The 20,897-nt window shown below is 38.8% G+C and overlaps 1 protein-coding gene across 1 annotated transcript in view; it reads right to left on the reverse strand.

Annotated features, from left to right (window-relative positions):
* Positions 1–816: 816 nt before the first annotated feature.
* The window catches only part of LOC139713284 (synaptogyrin-3-like), a 39,002-nt gene continuing 18,921 nt past the window's right edge, over positions 817–20,897 (reverse strand). The window contains exons 2-4 of the mRNA XM_071625028.1: positions 15,398–15,635; positions 11,747–11,889; positions 817–1,023 (exon numbers count right to left, since the gene is read on the reverse strand). Coding sequence (XP_071481129.1) covers positions 817–1,023; positions 11,747–11,889; positions 15,398–15,635 — 588 coding nt within the window. The remainder of the gene's footprint in view (positions 1,024–11,746; positions 11,890–15,397; positions 15,636–20,897) is intronic.

Consider the following 20,897-nt stretch of genomic DNA (forward strand, 5'->3'; position numbering starts at 1 on the left):
ATAAGAAGCAGCTGTTGAGAGTCTGCCTTTAAAGGGTCAACGGGTCAAGCAGAGGTCACTTTGGGCTAGAAAAGGGTAGTGGACACAGAGTGAGGGGGGACAGGAAGAAGTGGTCACTGGGCAGCATCCTCTTTGTCCAGGTGCGAGAACCTTGAGACAAGATTTAGCCCTTGCCTTTGTCCAGTCAGACGTGACCAAAAGGAATAGGCGAACCAAAAGCCTTCCCCTCACTCGACCCTTATCTGACTCCTGCAGAGCACCCTAGTGCTGAAACGTCCTCCCTCTATTCACGAATCAAAACATCGGGGTGACCAAACTAATCTTTACAAATGACACTGCTTTCTCGTGACAGACAAACACTCACACACACACACACACATATATATATATATATGCTCATCAGACTTTGGCTTTCAGTTTTGCATCATACATTCAAGAAAAGACGCACATTTCCTGAAGTACAGCATAGCAAAGGGTACGTGACAGTTGTGGGATAGGTCATAGTGTGATATCACAAACTTGGTTTTAAAACAGTTATGAACAGGTTTGTCTTTCAGTATTCATTCTTCATACATATATATGAGGAAACCATTTTCATTTTGCAACATTTTTTTCATCCTTGTCTATTTCTGGCCGACAGGAGGAGTGTCGGCTTGTCAATTTCTGTTTTGGAGTCAATCACTATGAACACGTATAGTACGGAAGGTACATTCTTTCTACACCTCACACGAGGTGACGACGGCACGAGATTTCTGCTGATGATGTCAAAATGGATGGATGAGTCTTGCTCCCGCGAACGACGGCTGAGGCCGTCTCCTAGTACGCCGGCGCCTGGTACTGTGGCTGTGACGGTTCCGTGTCGGGCTTTGCCGCGTCGAAGGGTGGCTGCTGGTAGGAGTCGTTGCCTACGCTGGTGGCGCCGCCGGGATACGGTGTCGGCTGGTCGGTGGGCTCGAAGCTGGGCGCAAACGCAGACTGGGAGCCCTGCCGGAACTTCATGAAGGCCAGCACAGTCAGCAATGCCTGTGGGTGGGGATGACACAAACAAGAACCTCACATTCAACTGAGTATGTTCACATGTCTCAAAGACTCATCTCTCAACCAACTGTGCAGCATAAATGTATCTACCACTCACAAACTTGCACAGGTCCTCAAGTCCCTTAATAGTAAATAAAGTGGTAATCAAAAAAATGCAAAACCTAGTCTTTTTAAATTACATTTGTCAACTCGCACTCAGTTTACAGCTGACATCAGTTAATGTCAGTGTGCAACAGATATATTTCTTTTTCTTTGTTTTCTTGTGTAAGCATTTTTTTTTCTAATCATTTCAATGTACGAAAAAAAAATTGGATTCAACTTATTATCCTTCGATACTCAAAACTCTTTGGTGATCTACCTCTTGAGAGAGCGCTATGCACCATTTGCTCCCACAATTCACAGGAGGCGAGCAAATAGGCATTCCCTCTGCATACTGCGTTGGGCAGGAGAGTATTTGGTCCTCAAATGCGCTTTCAAATAACGTCTCCATGCACGCGTGCCCTGTGCAGCAGTGTTGTGGCTCCCCCCCCCCCCCCCCCCCCCCAAGATCCTCATGATCATCTCTCCCTGATACTGCGGATACTGTTACGCATCCGCTTCAAGAGCAATGTATCGTCTCCATGCCCCATTTGCAAGTAAATCGGAGACTTTGTACTAGCGACACAACTGATGACGGGTAAAACGTATGTTTCACTTTGATTCACTGACTTTGCATATTTGACAGTCTATATATTCTTGTGTGTAAATAGCAATGTTGAGAAGGACTGACAATCTCTGATATAATGCTATATATATGCAAAACAAAAATAGTATTCTGCAAAATGTAAAATCATACCTTAGCTAAAACATGGGAAATTTATGCACAATATACAAACTGTGTTCAATCAAATATATCAGAAAAACATATTTTTCACTATTAAAGTAACATATTGCTATTGTCAAAGAAAAAAAACCAAACATATGTACTATAACTTTTAAATGAGCACTATAAAAATGCACCAGCTGGCAGCTCTGCAAGATGCACAAAGTTAGCTGCTTGCAATGTTTTAAATGTAGCCGTTAGAATGAGCACAAAGAATACAGATTACAAAAGGCATAAAGTAGCAGTATTCAGGGCAATGTCATGAACACACACACACAATCTCCTAGCTATGATGAACAAAAAAAAAAAGATACAGTGTACATGTAGATTTCACGAATGATTAAACACCAACACCTGAAAATGACAAATAATGAATCACAAATGAATGAATGATCTATTGGCTCTTCCAAGACTACAAAAGGTGTCAACTACTCTGTACTTCATTGATATCCCAAGATGTATGCATCACAGCGGATATCATGCAGAATGGGTAGGACTATACATGTACGTGGTGTAATTACATGGTTATCAGATCAGTTCATGCATGTTTGCATTATGAGATGGATGACAATGTGTTCAATTGCACATTGGCACACCGTTGGTAGCATTTCAAAATCAACCAGCAGAATTCTCTACTAGCACAAACAAGCCCCCAAGTCAGCCAAAGCTCTTATTATTTCATGTGCCACTTGTACTCCATGAAGATGGTACAACTCTGCTGCATTCACAGCCAACATTCTACATGTACATCGTATAATGGTGCACTTGCCCAGCCACAGCAGGACAATTTGATTAGCTTCCCACACCAGCACCTTCTCTGAACTCCCAATCGATTGTCATTACGGGAATTCTGAACCCAGAGGTTATGCACTGGCTCCCATCTTTTGTGCTAACTTACAGGTGTCATGGTCTCCACCCCACCCTCTTCAACATGGCACATAGATGTACACAATGTAAGGTTTACACAAACACAGGCACATACACATACACACCCACACACACACACATATGCATCTACAAAAATAATGGACTTTAGAAAAACAAAGAAACAATTGGGGGGGGGGGAATACAATCTAATATAACATCTGAGGAATGGCTCAAGAAATGGAGACCTATTCATATTTTATCCCTAATTAATTTGAGTGCCTCTTGTTTATTCTACATGTACCAGAATGAATTGAAAGTATGTTGCTAACTGGAATTCTTTCAGGCCAATGAAGTTCATGTCCACACTGTGCCCAAGATGCAAGCTACAGCAGGTCCACTGGAAATGTGAAAAACTGTTTTACAATAACACCCTAAGGCAAGTTGTGAGGTTCTAATGAGTCAAATATGTTTTGAAGAGTCTTGAAAGAAGGTCAATAGATATTGACATCCCACTTACACAAAACTATACAAAATTTGAACCTCACAATGTTTTGTGTAGCATACATCCTCACATACTTCAAATACTGTATACGTCATAAATTTCAGAAGTTTATTTTGCTAATTGGGACTCATATGATACTTTCGTGAGTGGTTGACTTTGCGATTGGGAACCACACCGATGAAACAACAAACGAGTATCAAATTCATTTTCAGAAAAAGGAAGTTAGTGATTTCAAACTGTGGAGACAATACAGTGTACACTGCAGTTTTGTTACAGGAGGAAGTACTTTTCATAAGTTCTTCCTTTGCAAGTACACCCGCATCAGTTGACTTAACACAGTCACAAAAATAAAAACACTGCAACAAATACACAATATACGTGAATGATCAGCACAATAGACATGATTCATTTTATACAGTATTGAGCTATCAAAAGTATATCAAAGATGACACATCACAATTTGTAGCATTATTGCACATGTGGCATCTTTAAACCAGTCTGATCTGAAATCTTCATTTTGATCTGCTTTCCTGACTATGAAAATCACCAATTTCCCCAAATTTTTCTGCTTGCCTGTTTTATCTACACATACATTTTAATAATTGACTGTTGTACACATAGCATCATGCACATGCATACATTATTATTAAAAGGACAACTACTGTAAAAGTGGTTTCTTTCGCATACAGATACTTTCGCGGTTTCCATCGGTGCCAACTTTTTCACGTGTGTTTAAATTCACGGTCGGCAAAATCTGTGAATTCAGTCGGCAAAAACTGTTATATTTTGCACATGAAAACCCAGACTATAATCCAATTATTCTTTTATTTATTAAATAGAAATTAAAATTAAATGCAGGCTTACCTGAAATCCCGTCTCTCGAGTACTTTATAACATGCTTGTACTTACATGTATACATTGCGTGGTATCGCTGTGTGTGTGTTGACCATCAATATACTCAATGCGCGGAATCTTCGTGTGTGCATGTGCGCAATAGCATTGTAACAAGCAGCGAGTTCAAAACATTTCCTTGTGTGGTTAATTTCGCGCAACTTTTCAAAACATTTTGACGTGATGGTTCAACCTCAAAGCGCAAAAAGCTCGAAAATAAAACCACCGCGAAAGAAACCACTTTTACAGTAGTTTGGACATCTCTATGCACATGGCAATTTTCACATCTAATACTGATTTCCAAATCGTCAAACAATATACAATGTAATCTCTCCATAAAAGGAGCTCCATACACACACTCACTTCAGTATTAAAAGATTGAGTATACTTGTTGACCAAAATGCATTTTATGCATTTTATTTTTGTCTTTACACAGGCATACATATTTACCTGTACAACTATTAACTGATGGCAAAATGTGGAAATGCAATGTATGAGCCTTTCCCGCCATTAGAAAATGCAGAGAGCTGAGGGTACATGCTGTACACAAGAGAACACACGCTGTGCTTAAAATGCAAAATTAATTCCAAACTGGAAGTTTGAAAATAAAGTGGTGTTAAGCCCACCGCACACTATACGACTCACGACTATACGACCTTAAGACCATAAGACTCAGTCGTACGACCTGCCAACGCACTCTATACGACCTGCCCTTACGAGTAGGCTTATGACTGTCCTGCCTTCAGTACATTTTACCAATGAGTGTTAAAGCGCACCCAGTGCACACTGCGTGTGCTTGCATTTTACTGTATCCTGATTGGCTGAAAGCCCACGACCGGTCGTGGAAATTCAACATGTCAAATCTCTACAACTGGCGCTAAGACCCAGTCATATGACTGGAAACTGGCAAGACTGGTGACGTCGCACTTCCGGTCTTAAGGTCGTACGACCAGTTGGATCGATAGTGTGCGGCGGGCTTTAATCTTACACACAAAATAGGTCTATAAACACTGAAAACAATCCAAAAAATAATAATTGTAGAAATTATCTATCTCCTATCTGCAGAAACTATAAACTGATTGATTAATGTATATACATGCATATAGATCATTCTACTATTTTGGCTCACATCACGAATCAGATTTGTACAAATTTGATTGATTTCTAATTTTTTTTTTTTTTTTTTTTTTTTTTTGGGGGGGAAGGGTCTTATTCAAACCCTGGGACAGTGATCAAAAATTGAGGTTACACCTCCAACTGAATGACAGAATACAATGTAAACCCCAAGCTGTCTAATGGCATGAGTTAAAACCTCATTTGTGAGATGTCATGCCTCAAGGACCTCTTGTAGTAGACTAGACTACCTGTTTTGAGGAGTAATGCAAAGAATGGCATTTTTTTTCAATTCACTACTGACGAGCTACTTTCCCTCCGCCTCCCAGATCTTCAACTCCATCCAGTGACCACTTTCAATACCTTCACTGCCATAAATACATGCACACACACACACACACACAGACACGTATACACACATACACATATTCCCTCCCGAATCGTGTGCGTTTGACAGTCAAAATGACCTGGAGGGGATGTGAGCGGCTTCTCCGGTTTCAAGATTGCTGACGGAGACGGGCTGAAGAGGTCCGCGCGACACTAATCTAATTACCCGGCTCCCCCGAAAGATTTACTACGTTCGGGCCAAGTCACAGATGATTCTGCTCATAACTCATCACAGGTTTTGTAGTTCTCGTGGGGGGGTGGGGGGGGGGGGGGGGAGAGGAGGCATCCCTTGCCTGTATTACACATTCATCTCCTCTTGGCCCTGAGCACGCACTCTGCGATGTCAATGTTTTGTGATTTCAAAGTGCGGCAAAAGACATCTGGGAGTTGGAGTCATCGGGCTGCTCGTATCTTAAAATGCACACTGTATTTACATGAGAGCAAATACGCCACCACAGATACACACACATACATGTGTACACACACACATGCCCATGAGCACACACACATACATACACACATACAAGCACACAGTAGCTTACTCCATGGACGTACTTGGCGAGTCTCTCTCTGTTTGCGCACCCCCAGGGCTCGGACAGAGTAATGAGGCTTGCACAAGACATTCCTAATTAGCTGCTGTCCGCAACGCACACAGCTAACATGCAAGCACTTCATCGTAATCACAACTTCTCACTGTCTCCAATGTTGTACTTGCCATCCAAATCAGCCTAGCAACTTGTCACCTTTTGTTTTTTTCAAATCCATCACTGACAAGGATTCTGGGGCCATCTTATGAATTGCACAGTGTAATACAGAATTCATCATTATTAAGTAAAGCCAAGCAATACACGCATACATTCTGTGTGGCATTTTTACTGGGGAAATGCTAGAAGCACTTTTTAGGCATTGGCTCATTATTTACTAGGTATGCATTTCATCTGAGTAGTATTTGATTAATCATTTTTGTTGTTGCTGGGTTGTTTTTTTTGGCAGTTTATTAACCTATTTTCAACTAAAAGCAATTTCTAACATATTCTACACGTAGTAAGATTTGAAAAGACCGTCAAATTTTAGTGCAGCAAATCAGTATGTCACATCTATTTACACTGAGAGGAAAACTTGAGATAGAAATAAAAAGCAGCAATTGGACAAACTGAAAACAGCAATTTCTTCAACTGAAAATGGAATTCTACATAATATATGTTTTTTAAGAGTTGATGACATTAAAAACAAGGAAAAGTAGAATTTACGCGGTGCGTAATATATGTCCCCGCGGGAAGTAGCATTTTGTAGCAAAATGTACAATACAGGTCACAAATCAAGGTCAAAGGTCAAAGAAATCAAAGGTCAAAATTCTGTGTAGAAGTTTTGAAGCCCTCACCTGCTGCCATCACATAAAGCAAACGGAATCGAAATCGGGTTAGAAATGGTGAAGGAGTAGCATTTTGTAGCCATTGTACAATATAGGTCAAAAATCAAGGTCAAAGGTCAAAGAAGTCAAAGGTCAAAATTCTGTGTAGAATTTTTGAAGCCCTCACCTAGTGCCATCACATAAAGCAAACGGAATCGAAATCGGGTTAGAAATGGCGAAGGAGTAGCATTTTGTAGCAAAATGTACAATACAGGTCAAAAATCAAGGTCAAAGGTCAAAATTCTGTAAAGACGTTTTGAAGCCCTTACCTATTGCCATCACATAAAGCAAACAGAATCAAAATTGGCTCATAAATGACAGAGAAGTAGCAAATTGAAGATTTTGATCACACACGGACGCACACACGGACACACGGACGGACACACGGACGGACGTCCGTGTGTCCGTGCTAACGAGAGTATGCTTGTTTGGCTAGGAGAACAATAGTGCACAATAGATGGCCTTTATTCCGTCAGGCTTGTGTGGCTAAAATTTTTGCTTGTGTGTCTATTTTAACAAAAGGGAGAACAAAGGGGTAGACACACAAGTATATCACCGTAAGGTCGGACACACACACGTACGGAGCCCGTTTCATAGTCCCCTGCTCGAACTCGTTCGGCGGGGACAAAAAGTGTGTTTTTTTCACTTACATTAAATAGAACATCCAAACTCCATGTATGCACACACAACTAAACCCAAAAGCAAGCACATCTACAATTGCATCTACAAACACTAATTACCGATAAAGAAAGAGATTCTCACACAAAAATTCACATGATACACAAAGAAAAAAAGTAGAGTAATAGATACAAAAAAAAAAAATTGCCCTTTCAGCATTGGAGCACGACGATCCCTTTATGATTTCATTTTCTTCTTCTTTTTTAAAGTCACTTTGACAATGGTGTGGAATCGCAAGTGGCAAGTGTGAGTGTTTCCAGATATCTAAAGCCATCTCAGCACCATTACTGGTACTGATAATTTTATGCAATTGACAGATCTACATTGTTTGGGGCAGTCACCAGCTGCTTTAAAAAGATTAAGGGCAGAGTGTGTATTGTGCCAGTTTTGATTTTAAAAATATATATATTTTATAGAGGGGCTTAGACTGGGCAAACCTCTGCTAAATGACACAAGATAATTAATCCCATAGTATTGCACTTGCATCTGAAAAACAATCCACATCATGATCCAGCTTGCCATCAAAAATTCACTGATATTCTCTTTCTATATTAAATGGACCTTTGTATTCTCATATGCATCCTCAAAATTTTATCCAAATACAATGTAGGTTAACTCTTCAAGTAATACTGCTGACAGACAAACAAACGAGTTTCAGCAAAAACAAAGATAAGCTCCTTGGGGGCAGATTACAATGCATCAGCTGTCGATGACTTAGAACTACATTGTACTAGCACTTCTAGGAAGTTAACTACACACTTATCAGGGTTATCTGGAACATTTAATAGGGATGACGTACATGTGTGTACTTGTGTACATGCACTGCATACTCCATCATTAAGCTGCATAAAATAAACACACACATATTAATAGGGATGACGTACATGTGTGTACTTGTGTATGCACTGCATACTCAATCATTAGGCTGCATAAAGAAACACACACACACACACACACACACTCAAATGTATAGCTGAGACAAGTGTACATATCAATGGTAACGTCATTAAACATACAGTACACATACACTAGAAGCAAGAGGACACACAGTCAGACACACAGTCATGGTATACGGTAATACATTCACTGATCTGAGATATAAATGTCAAGAACCCTTGTGGTAGAGTGGAGGTCCTCTTCAGTTGCCCGGAAGACTATGTGCCCTGAAGATGGCCTGGACAAGTAGTGTCGATTAACCCTAACCCCTCTTACCCAAACCTGTCATCCAATTACACAGGTACTACTGAGGGCACCACCACCACCACCAACAACAACAACAAAAATATGACAAGGCCCAATGCACTCATGCAATAAGGTGTCCCTACACTACAGCACTCGCACAAGGATTACACTCCCTGTGTTTCAAAATGCTATGCAAGGGCATCACAGGAAATGTTGTATTTATCTGATCCTATACAAACTGTACACCACTGATATTCTTTAAGCATGAGTTTGGAAGTGGCCTATGCCTGTGAGAGTTATGCATGAACTTTGATCAAGGTTTTTATGTTGTTCAGTTTTGTGTTTGTTTGTTTGTTTGGTTTTTTTTTGTGTGTGTATGTCATATGACAACGTATACGTCACACTCCTTGACCTCTTGTATTTCAACATACCAAAGTCAAGTGAAGGATCTTTTCCATAAACGAGCAGGGATATAAACCACCTGACTCCTTTGTACAGCAATCCTGGACTGCTGTGTTCTTGGCGTGAACAGTTTTATACAAGAGTAGGGTTACATGTACATGTTTTATACACTTTTGCAGTTTTTCACTGACAACTACAGTACTGTTGACTGGTCTTACTCCTTTTAAGGAATAATTTACCTAAAATTTAATGGATTTAGTACATGCAGAAGTATCAGCAGAACACATGAGAACACAAAGATACTGTACATGTGAATGTATAATTCCACAAAGTTTCCTTTCTTGTGTGTGAAAAGTACACAATCTTCGACTTGCTACCGACATATTGTACGTTGTGAGGGTGTAATTTCACCTAACTTTCTGAAAGAGTTATGTCTAGTGCTCTTTTATTAGGCTAGAAAAATGAAAACATATTGAATTATCTTCACATTTTCTTAATATCACTGTCATACTGTGACATCATGAATTGTTGCTGTGTTCTTATTCAGCAATGATGGCACATGGATTGAATTAAAAGTTTTAAAATTCATGACACTTTTGAATGGACTCTCAGATTTTTTTCACACCTCACTGATGTGTCCCACTACTATTACTGCATTCACTGAATTGGCTTCTAATAGTTATATTAGGGAAAATTTCCCTTTACATCACACAAAGTCAAACACACCTTTGGAATGATTAAGTCGCACATCCATCAGTTCCAAGGTTGAGGGTGCCATTTGACTCTAAATGAAAAATCAATCACTTATCCACTCACTCATGTAATAACATCCATCAACCAAACACTCTTGTCACATGCATTATAAGCATGCCTTGTAAAGAGAAAATTGCCACATCAAATAACATTCTGGGTTTCACTGCATTCATTTTCAGCAGCTCCTTTCAGGTCTTTTTCAGGATAGGCAAGTTTCTTATGTTCAGCAAAACAGTAAACTATTCATATAATGTATAGATTATGCTGGTATATTTAGACAGTATGACACATTGTAGCTTCCATATTGGGACTTGCAAATTTAATGTGTCAGTGATGAAACGAGATCTATATGAACATTGATTAGACTTTTCAAGGGAGACACTTAGTGACTTCCTACTGTACCATAGGGACCCCCTCCCCCCTCCCCACCAAAAAAAAAAAAAAAAAAAAAAAAAAATCAATTTTATTACACGAGGCAATTGTAAATTACGGGAATATTCGTTGACTTGTGATTGTCACAAATATTCAAATAATTAAGATAAATAGTGTATATGGTGCATACAGTAGATACAAGTAGTAAATGGTCGTAAGTACGATGTTACAAAATTTTGCAAGAGGTGAAAGATAAGGCACTCTAGGGTTCATGTAGATGCTCACTGGTGCTATCTTCAATAGCCTTATTTTTTCAACATAATGGCAGAATGAAAGTTGGGTGGGAGAATATTCTTAAGTGGAAGAAAATCAGGTAGAGCAGGAGAAATTCAAACTTGGGCGGGACAGCAGAAGATTTTGAGAAAGTGGCCTCCAAGCAGGAGAGATGGAGTCTGTGTTTAATATCCCACTCTCAGATTGCATGTGTGCCCTCAATTGGAAACTATAAAGAGGTGCATTTCTCTGCTACTGTACAGCACACATAGTCAAGTGACATGCATACTTGTACCACTGCGTAACTCACCCCCCCCCCCCCACCAAAAAAAAAAAAAAAAAAAACACCCAACAAATTGCAGTTATAATGTTTCTTATACATGTGTATAAAGTACACCAGGCAGACAATTTGTTTTCTGCACACAGAATAAGACACAAAATCTATAGATCAAAAACAAAACAACATACATACATTTGTATAATTTCACACATCCCTCATGTCTAATGTCAGCTCAACACTGAAGTGTGGAACGGTCAAAATGCTACTTTCCTAGCATAATCCACTGTGGGACAAGGGGCAAAGAATTTATGGCAAATGAAGAGAATGGAAGCTTCGTGAAATGAAGAAGAAGAAGAAAGCTGATCACGAGAAAAGAGAAGCATCGTTGCTTCTTCGGAGCATCTCTGCCAATCTTTGCCGTCCCCCCTCTCAATCACCTGGTACATAATTCAGGTAATTAATGAATTCGCCAGTTCCTCCAGAAGCTCCAACGCACTGATTAATGTACCACTTCAGTCCCGCGACACCTATCCGTCCACGGAGGTAACAATCCATCATTTACTCACAGCACAGAGCCCCACCCCACATTGCTCTTCGGTCATCTAAGGACCCTCCCCCATCCCCCCCCCCCCCCATTGCCCTTTGTAGCAAGTGTATAGATCTGGATTTGGGCGAGAAGGTCATGAAGAAACAAAAACAAAAGACGAAAGACGACATACTGCAAGATGCACTCACCCAGGTTATAATTGAGAAAAAGCTGAAAGCGATGACGGCTTCATTTGCACTCTTGCCCTGTGAGGGTTTCAGCTGCGACGGCATCGTCACCCACTTGTTTGTCAGGTAGCAGAAGCAGACGAAATACATGAATGTCCACGCCCCTGTGGAAGAAATCGTAATGATCCATTAGCAAACAACGTGGATACTAGATTGCAATCTACTAGATAATCCATCAAACTTTTAGCTTACAATGTACGTACATGTATTTTACATTATATATGCAACAATCAAATTATTACTGAACATACCGGCATTCTTTTGAAATGTGTACTCTTCATACAGTACTACTGTAGATGATGAATGTTATTTTTCGGGGTTTGTATTTTCATGAATTTCGAGGGGGGGGGGGGGTGGATTCTGTAAACTTTGCAAGTCAAAACAAATCATGAATTTAACAACCTGCCAAAATATTGTCCTCCTATTTTGTTGAGTACAAAGTACAGTTAGCTACAACTGTAGTATGAGAGCAATGTTGTACATTATTTACATGCAACATGGACAGGCAGCATCTCCACACGTACAATTGTATGCCTAGCCTACTATACCGTACTGTACACGTACACTAGATGTGCATTTGTATGCATGATTACATGCTGGTGCATGCAAGCTGCACAATATTTGTGTCTCTGAGATCTCATGGCACTGTCTCACAACTCTTGACTCTCAAAACATTACGCTCACAACATATTTGGCATCTACAGTACATGTCAAGCCCTGTTTTAACAGACCTTTCTGTGGGAATGTTGCGACAAGGTCCACAGAACAAAACTGCTCTAAATTCTCAGACTAGGATTTGCTGAGTTACCGGTAATACCGTAAGCCTATACAACATACTTGGCTCTACAAGGGTGAACACGAGTCAAAATTCACTGCAATAGTATTCATACAAGTATTGATCATCTCAATCATCTTCTGATGAATTTACATTGTAGAATCACTGCAAAATGTCTTTCACCATTTGGTTAAATTGGACACTGAGGCATCATGTACATATTAATAACTTCAAAAGACATTACATATATCGTGTGATTGTTTGTATGTACATGTGTCAAACATGCCTTTTAAATCATTTTTTTTTCTTTGTTCTGTTCAAAGTTTGAACAGAGGTGGCAATCACAAAGCAGCAGACACACACTGTAAGTGTTCATGTTTAAAGTATGAAGGTGCTCATAAAAAGATACACTCTAACACGCAACATCAACTGGCAGCATTGTATTAAATGTCCAACATCTGGAGAACTTAAACAATTGAATAATAACAGCCATGTTCTACACAGCAATGTCAACATTTACTACCTCCTCTCATTACCGTGATGTTACCATACTGTGCAATATATTCCACAGCTTATATGAATATATATATGACATGAATGTTACAACTGGAATAGAAAGGTAGAACATTAAAAGGCATACCTGCAGATCATATACTTAAAATATGTTCACACCCCCCCCCCCCCCCTTGTACATCCACTAACAATAGCGGACCTACACTGTATCATGATATTTGTTAAATCTAAATGCTATATTTTTTAGTATATTTCTAAACAAAATTACAATGCAAACCTTGCTTCACATTCAGCCCTGAGTTTGACATTATTAGCAACCATTTCTAGATGATCAAGGGCCCTATTATTATACATTTGTGGCATGAAATAATCTTAATACATGCGGCAGATGTCTACAAGCATTTACAACTGTACTTTACAATCCTCATTCAAAACTGAAACAGATTATCACACAATATTACAAAGTTCTAGAAGATGCCCCATGCATCAAAAAAAAAAAAAGCGCAATAAAATTGAGAGGACTGTACATTCGTATCTTAATGGTGAGATGTTTCATCTATGATCACAAGATACAATTTGTATGCTCTACATTGATATTCCATGTTTATTGTTGTTGTGGTGTTTCTGTTTATTATCTTTTACAGGATATTTTTTACTATGACCTGTACAATAAAGGGCCACTATGTTCAAATAGTGCAAAGTCACGTTTACAAAGCAATTATGACGCCAAACCCATCTGGGCAAAGTTTACTCTACCAAATGATTCCATACATAAATTGAGAGAATGAAACATTATCCCTTTCCCCATCAACCCACTCTCTAATACTGAAATTTCATTACCAGCACCTTGGACATGCTGTCATAAAGCTGTGAGTGGTGCCCAACAATTATGCATGTAATACCTAAATATATACTATTATAGGTAGCATGTAAAACCTAAATATATACTATTATAGGAAGATACAAAATAAGGTGAATTAAATCTGACATATTGAATGGCAGGCTCAGCCCATGCCTTCTTGACAGATGCAATTCTGAAAATGAGCTAAAAATTTCAATCATCCACGCAATTTCCTTAAAATATGTTTCTTCTGAAAATGAGCTAATGTTTTCATTGATCTACGTGTTTCCTCTTTGTGTTTCTTCTGAAAATGAGCTAATGTTTTCATTTAAAGTATGTGTGTCCTTTACATGATCCTTCATCATAATAATTGTGCAATCTTAGTGAATCCACGTGTCAGCTAAATACTGGCAGCAAGTCAAAAACAGACTGCTACAATGTACACTGTATCAGTAAGGCATTGTGGGAAATGATAATCAAAAATAAAAATCTGTTTGCAAATATCAAATCATCACGGTATACACGGATTGTTTGTACAGATTGATTTGAGGTTCAAGTGTTGGGGACATACATAGTAAATGATGTCAATGGAGACACTAATAGAGCTACATTACTAGCTTGCTCATCAGTTCATCTGCCAGCCCCAGCTGCTTTGCTTTTGAAATGCAAATATGTCCCATTACAGACTGTAGCTCCCATCCCACTACCAATGCTGAAAATGAAGTGCACACACAGATATGAATAGGCGGGACTGCGTCTATGCTTGTGCCAATAATGCGAGGCAGCACTATGATTCCATGAGCAACCCTCCCAACCAGTGTCGACAAGCAATTTCCCCTTCCCACAACATTTCATCCAGCCATCATTTCAAGGGGAATTTACTTCAAATCCCTTCGCAACATTTGAGAAATGTTATTACGGCTGGGTCCTGATCACAGTGGTGATGTGATTGTATCCGTCTAGCCACGGCTGAAAATTGGCCTCACTGGCCAAGTTGTGTATATTCAATATCCATTACAGTACTGTATTTGTTTGGTTCTCCTCCTAATAAACCTTGACCAGAATCTGTTCGTCTTTGAAGAACACACACAGCCATTCTACTTCTGGCAATGGTCTTTCTTGTGGCACATTTATTGACTGCAGCATTAGATTTAATAGATTTACAACTGAATAATAGAGAACTTGTCATGGTGAACATTTTTTTTTTTCGTAATCTTCACATAGGGCATCCTTATCCACACTATATACATGTATATGCAGTTATTACTTTTATGCAGCATTTACCCTGACTGAAATGGACTAGGATCAATCATGAAATTCTGTACTACAACTTGTGTATTTGACATCTGCTTCACAACCTGAGGAAAGTACCAGCATAATATGTCAGTGACATGTGTTTTCAAGCATACAGTTGTACATGATATACAATCAATCTGTGTAGTGTCGAGCGTTGGCTGGTATAGTGCTCTAGTGCATAGCCTACCAGAGAAAATGAGGTCGGCAAGAACGGCCATCTTTCTGTGCTGCACGTTGCTCCAGTTGTCGAAGACGGCATCGATGACCAGGAACACCATGCAGGCAAGGAAGGCGATCACCCCGACAAAGATACCAAAGCCGCATGCTCCCTGATCACTCCCGTACGCACAGTAGGTTTCTGACGAGTCCGGTAGCCTGCGCTGTCCCTCCGACGCTATACAGCCAAACACGATGATGGCGAACACCTACATAAGAGGGAGGAGTTATATATACATTAAATACATGTATATCTGCTGATCATCAGTTTAATTACTTTTTAGAAAACCATGCAAATAGATTTTCACAAAGTCAATTTTCTGCACATTGGACTACAAATGCAAAAGTAGTTAATCACATCAATGCATAATGCTTAATATGGCCATGATAAATTGTTTGTCACAATGCCAGTTAAACTCGTACTGTCACTTTCCTATGGGAAACGTTGCACATCTGCACCAATCAACTTACATCCATCAGTCATTTGGTATCATATCTTTTATTGTAATCGTTACTATTCATTGTATGAGTGTTTCATACAATTGAAGGCAAAAGTGGAAAATTCTCTTTTATTTGAGTTCTTTGTTCTTCATCTCAGTTGTAGAATTTTCAAAATCCTGGGGTCTGAGTTGCTGCACATAATAGAATAGATTCTGGCAACATGTTGAGAAGATTATCATCTTCCTGTTTCTCTCTCAAATTTGGACTATGATAGGTTAAATGAGCATGATGCCCTGCTATATGGGCATAGCGCTGGTCAGTGAAACATAAAGTACAATGCTGAACACCACTGACTTTATGTCACTTGATTAATGTCAGATCTGTACACATGGGGTACAATTTCAAGCTGAGCAAAATTTCAATATCACATCCTGTGCATAGTCCATGTCTACAATACTGTATACGCCCAATATTTCGCGATGTTTTTATTTAGCGAATTTCACTAGTTAGGTGCTATTTGCGAAATTAAAGACATGCGAAAATATTGACTCTGATCAAGCTATAAATGCGACGTACGCGTATACATTTCTCCATTTGGTACAGGACACCATGATCGCAGATATTTAACCACTCGCGAAATCATGGGGAAGTTACCATCTCTGCCTTGTTTCGTGTGTGTTTTTGAGCAATGAATCTCATCGTTCCTGCACAAGGAGTTTGACCTTATTATGCATACACGTCTCAAGCTGTATTTGAGCAAATATCAAACGGTTCGTGGCTTAAAATCTACATACTCACTACCTATTACATGTATCTCATCTCTGCTCCCTACCCCCCCCCCCCCCCCCCCCCCCCGATCATATGACAGTTTTGCCTGCATACCCACTCGTAAAACGTTCAGCTGGAAGGCACAGGCCAGTTTACAAGAACCCAGTTGCTCTCTCTCCCCTATCACACACAAACTCACACACATTGCAATATATACACACTATGCATGTGTACATTGTACATGCGTCATACATGCTACAAACAAAGTGTTATATTACAAACTACATTTGTACCACGCTCTCTCATACATTGATTTTCTTATCATCAATGGAGCCAGGTTTTCCATTCATGTATTTGCTCAATCTCCATCTCCAGCCCCCCCCCCTCCCCCCTTCCCCGTCCTGCATGAAATTAACGCTGACTGATTAGCATGTGACTCATTAAATATTAACAATCAATCATATCAACTGATAATCCCTACAATGAAGAAGCTGGCATAAGGTGGCAGTTATAATGCACTGTGTACATGTATATCCGCATTGTGTGTGGGGCTGTTTGAGCTCACACTTTCGCTGTTCTTAAATGCCATGCAGCAGCAAATGCGTATGGCTGATAAAGCTTCTTCTAAATTGATTGTGCAGAGTCAATATGCTAAGCGTGTGTTCACATAATGTGGGCAAATTTTCGGCGTCATCCGCACCTGATGGTCACACACAAGGTACACAAACTGTGAATATTATTAATTTGGTGGAATTTCTATATACCGCTCTGCGGAATACCCTCGGATCACTGTAATTAAATCATGCACAGAACGGGGTCCCGTTTCATAAAACATGTTATCAGTGACAATTGCCACATTTCTATGACAAATTTGCTCTCAGCCAATCAGATGCAAGGATTTCAGTGGCTTATAACAACTATGACAAATTATCACTGATAACAAGTTTTATGACACGGGGCCCCGGTTTGACGAAAAATATATACTCCGCGTGAACCCCCCCCCCCCCACACACACACACACATACACACACACACACAAAACCTAAATACATAATCGTATCTGTCTGCAAAAAGCCTCTTCTACTTTGCAATGGTGATGTCTCAACCAATGTGAAACTGGATGCTTGCATCTGAAAGCTTGCAATTACATTTGCTCCTATAAATAAATAAATAATTTTTAAAAAAAGCTGTTACAGACACAGTCAAATAGCCACATACGGAAGGAATGAATAAGTTTTTCCATTCCCTGACAAACTATTAAACTCGGTCTGGCTGATTGATAGACTGCTGTAGTATTCCTATTAGCTGACTAACGAACCTGGTCTGGCTGATTGAGGGACTAAGCATTCCCTTAATAGCTGACCATCAAACTCGGTCTGATGGACTGGGGGATATAACGGACAATGGCATCTAGGACTACCCAGCCACAGATATTGGACAACTTGCACTTCCATGTAGTCTCTCCACAGAATCTAATACTTAGCAGAAACTTGCTCATAGTGGCAATGCTGTACAAAACTTGAATAATTATCTATCTTCAAAAAGTATCATTTTGTGGAGCTACATATATATTAACTGCAAATATTTTATATTTTACATTTCCTTTACATATAAGTCATATTTGTTCTGTTTACTCTAAAGTGTGTGTGACAAAAGAAGAACAGGAGAGAAAGGAGTGGGTATACATTATAAATCCTACGAAAATCATACCCTTTCGGCTATATTAATACCATCCTGATATCAAAGGCACCTTACTTGAAACTGACAGAACTTGGAAACTGCCATTGGTTAAAAAAAAGTCTCAAGAGAATGTCCATCACCTGTGGAAATTACAGTATGTATGAACATTTCTTAATACCAAAGCTGCAAGTCCAATGGTAATACAATCATTCTTTTTGTGGATATGATTTCACAATACCATTGTACACAGGCTTCTCAACATGCTTCTTTTTCTCACATGGTTACATTAATGCCTTGTTGATACGGCAACATGACAAAAGCAGTTAGTTCCCTAAAATATATCAAATAGTAAGATCATCAAAATAAATAATGGAGTCCATGAATTATATTTATATGTCAAAAGTCTCCACATATTTTTTTTTTTTTTTATATAAGAATGTTTACATTCATTCATATCCAACTATGACAGTACTTTGAGTGATACATAAATGGGCAATTCCACGATAACACCGTGACACTTTTGAGTATAATTTCACTGATCAAATGTAAATAATAATCAAAGTGTAACACTTGAGAAATTTTTTTTATTGTATATCTATGCATATCGTCATAAGCAATTTTGAAAACAAAAGAAAGGAAGAAAAACTGCTGTGGTAAATGAGTTATGCACGATTTATTACTACTGTAACACCGTGACGCAAAATGGACATGGGTTTTTGTGCACTTTGTTTACTGACAAAACTCTGTGAAGTTACTGAACATTTTGATAAGTGGATGTGTTCATTGGATGTACTAGGGACTCAATGATAATAATGAAGTAAAATTTTATTAAAGAATTAATTAACAGGAAAACTATGACATAGATGTTAAATAAGTGCACCGTAACACCGTGACTGTAACACCGTGACCTCTGAAATGTGTGTAGAAAACCTATGGTGAATCCTGTTGTCTTACTTTCAGCTCATAGTGTTTCTCCATTAGGTAGAATGAAATGATGATTCATGATGAATGTTTGAGTTCACAGTATAACACTTCCAGATAAAACAGAAAATTATTGAAATCATAACAGATTAACAAAAACAACAAAGTAAAGAAAAACTTTGCACTGTAACACCGTGACATGTCCTATACGTTTGTACACGTATACGTATTTACGTGTTTGTACACGTATCTTTCAGTAAAATGTACTTTATGTTTTGAGACACAATTCACTCTATCATCATTGAAAGCTTGTTAAATATTTCTGAGTGAACTTTTAGGGTTTACAACTATTCTCTAAAAAAACCCATTATTAAAGATGACATACAAATTTGAAACTTTGATTTTAATACCTTTGGTCACAAAGCCAGGTGAACCCACTTAGCAATTTCAGTAGCAATAAAAAGAATCATTCAAGCAATTGTGTGTGGTACAAAATGTACCTTAATTATTCTTCTTTTTCAAAGATGTACTGGAAAATGAACATGTACATAAAAATGATTACAATGCAAATTCTCATTCATACACATAAATCCTAGTGAGTGTGGCTCTTTTAATGGTGAAACTTCTAAGATTGTGCACAGCACCATGCACAGAAAAGAAGTATTCCAGTGAGATTAACTTTTGGTGGACTCATCAATCTAGCTTAAGTATGCCCTAAGTAATTCTTTAGGATACCAGGGAAGCTGCAGCAAGATTTCAGACTGTTTATCATGTTAGGAACACATTTGAGTCTACAAAAGAAGAGTCAAACCATGTGATAAAATGGTCAATTATGATAAAAACATTAAACAAAGGGTATCAACTCAACTGAAACTGTTGCCTTTACCGTAATTAAAAGTTCAAAACCTTCAGAAATGTTTGCTCTGGATAGTTATGAATCTGGTAGGTGGCACACTGTGAGTGGACTGCTTCCATTTTAACCCACCATGTGCTCTGAATGTTGATTGGCATAGTGTATCAAACCCCACTGCATTTTAAACACAGTTCTCGATTTTTGGCACAGAAAGGGTTAAAATTGCATGATGCTGGCAACAAGTACAAGGGATAATCTTTGTGGATATAGCTTGACCCATCTGTTATGAACAATCCTTGAAAAACCTCTATCTTTTGAGTAAATGTGACAGAGAAATCAGATGGTCACTTCAACAGTTAAAGGACAAGTTCACCTTAATAAACATAAGGTTTGAGAGAAAGTAGCAATATTAGTAGAACACATCATTGAAAGTTTGAGGAAAATCAGACAATCCGTTCAAAAGTCATGAATTTTTGAAGTTTTTGTGCAGTAACCACTGGATGAGAAGACTACTGCAGTGTACGATGTCACATGCGTACAACAATATAAGGAGAATATAAAGAGAATTTCACAAAATGCCATCTTTTGAAAAAAATACACATTCCCCTGACTCGTTACCGACAAATGTTATGGGTAATATTATTCCCCCTGCCTTTAGAAAGAGGCAAGTCAAGTGCTCTTTTATTATGCGAAAAAGTGAAAATATGTTGAATTTTCTTATACATTGTACATTTTCTTTATACTGTTGTACGCAAATGACTCACAAGCTGTAGTAGTCTCCTCATCCAGCGGTTCCAACACAAAAATT

This window comes from Diadema antillarum, unplaced genomic scaffold (genome assembly GCF_040938485.1).
Source record: "Diadema antillarum isolate AM-2024a unplaced genomic scaffold, OU_Dant_1.0 seq00001941_RagTag, whole genome shotgun sequence".
NCBI lineage: Eukaryota > Metazoa > Echinodermata > Echinoidea > Diadematoida > Diadematidae > Diadema > Diadema antillarum.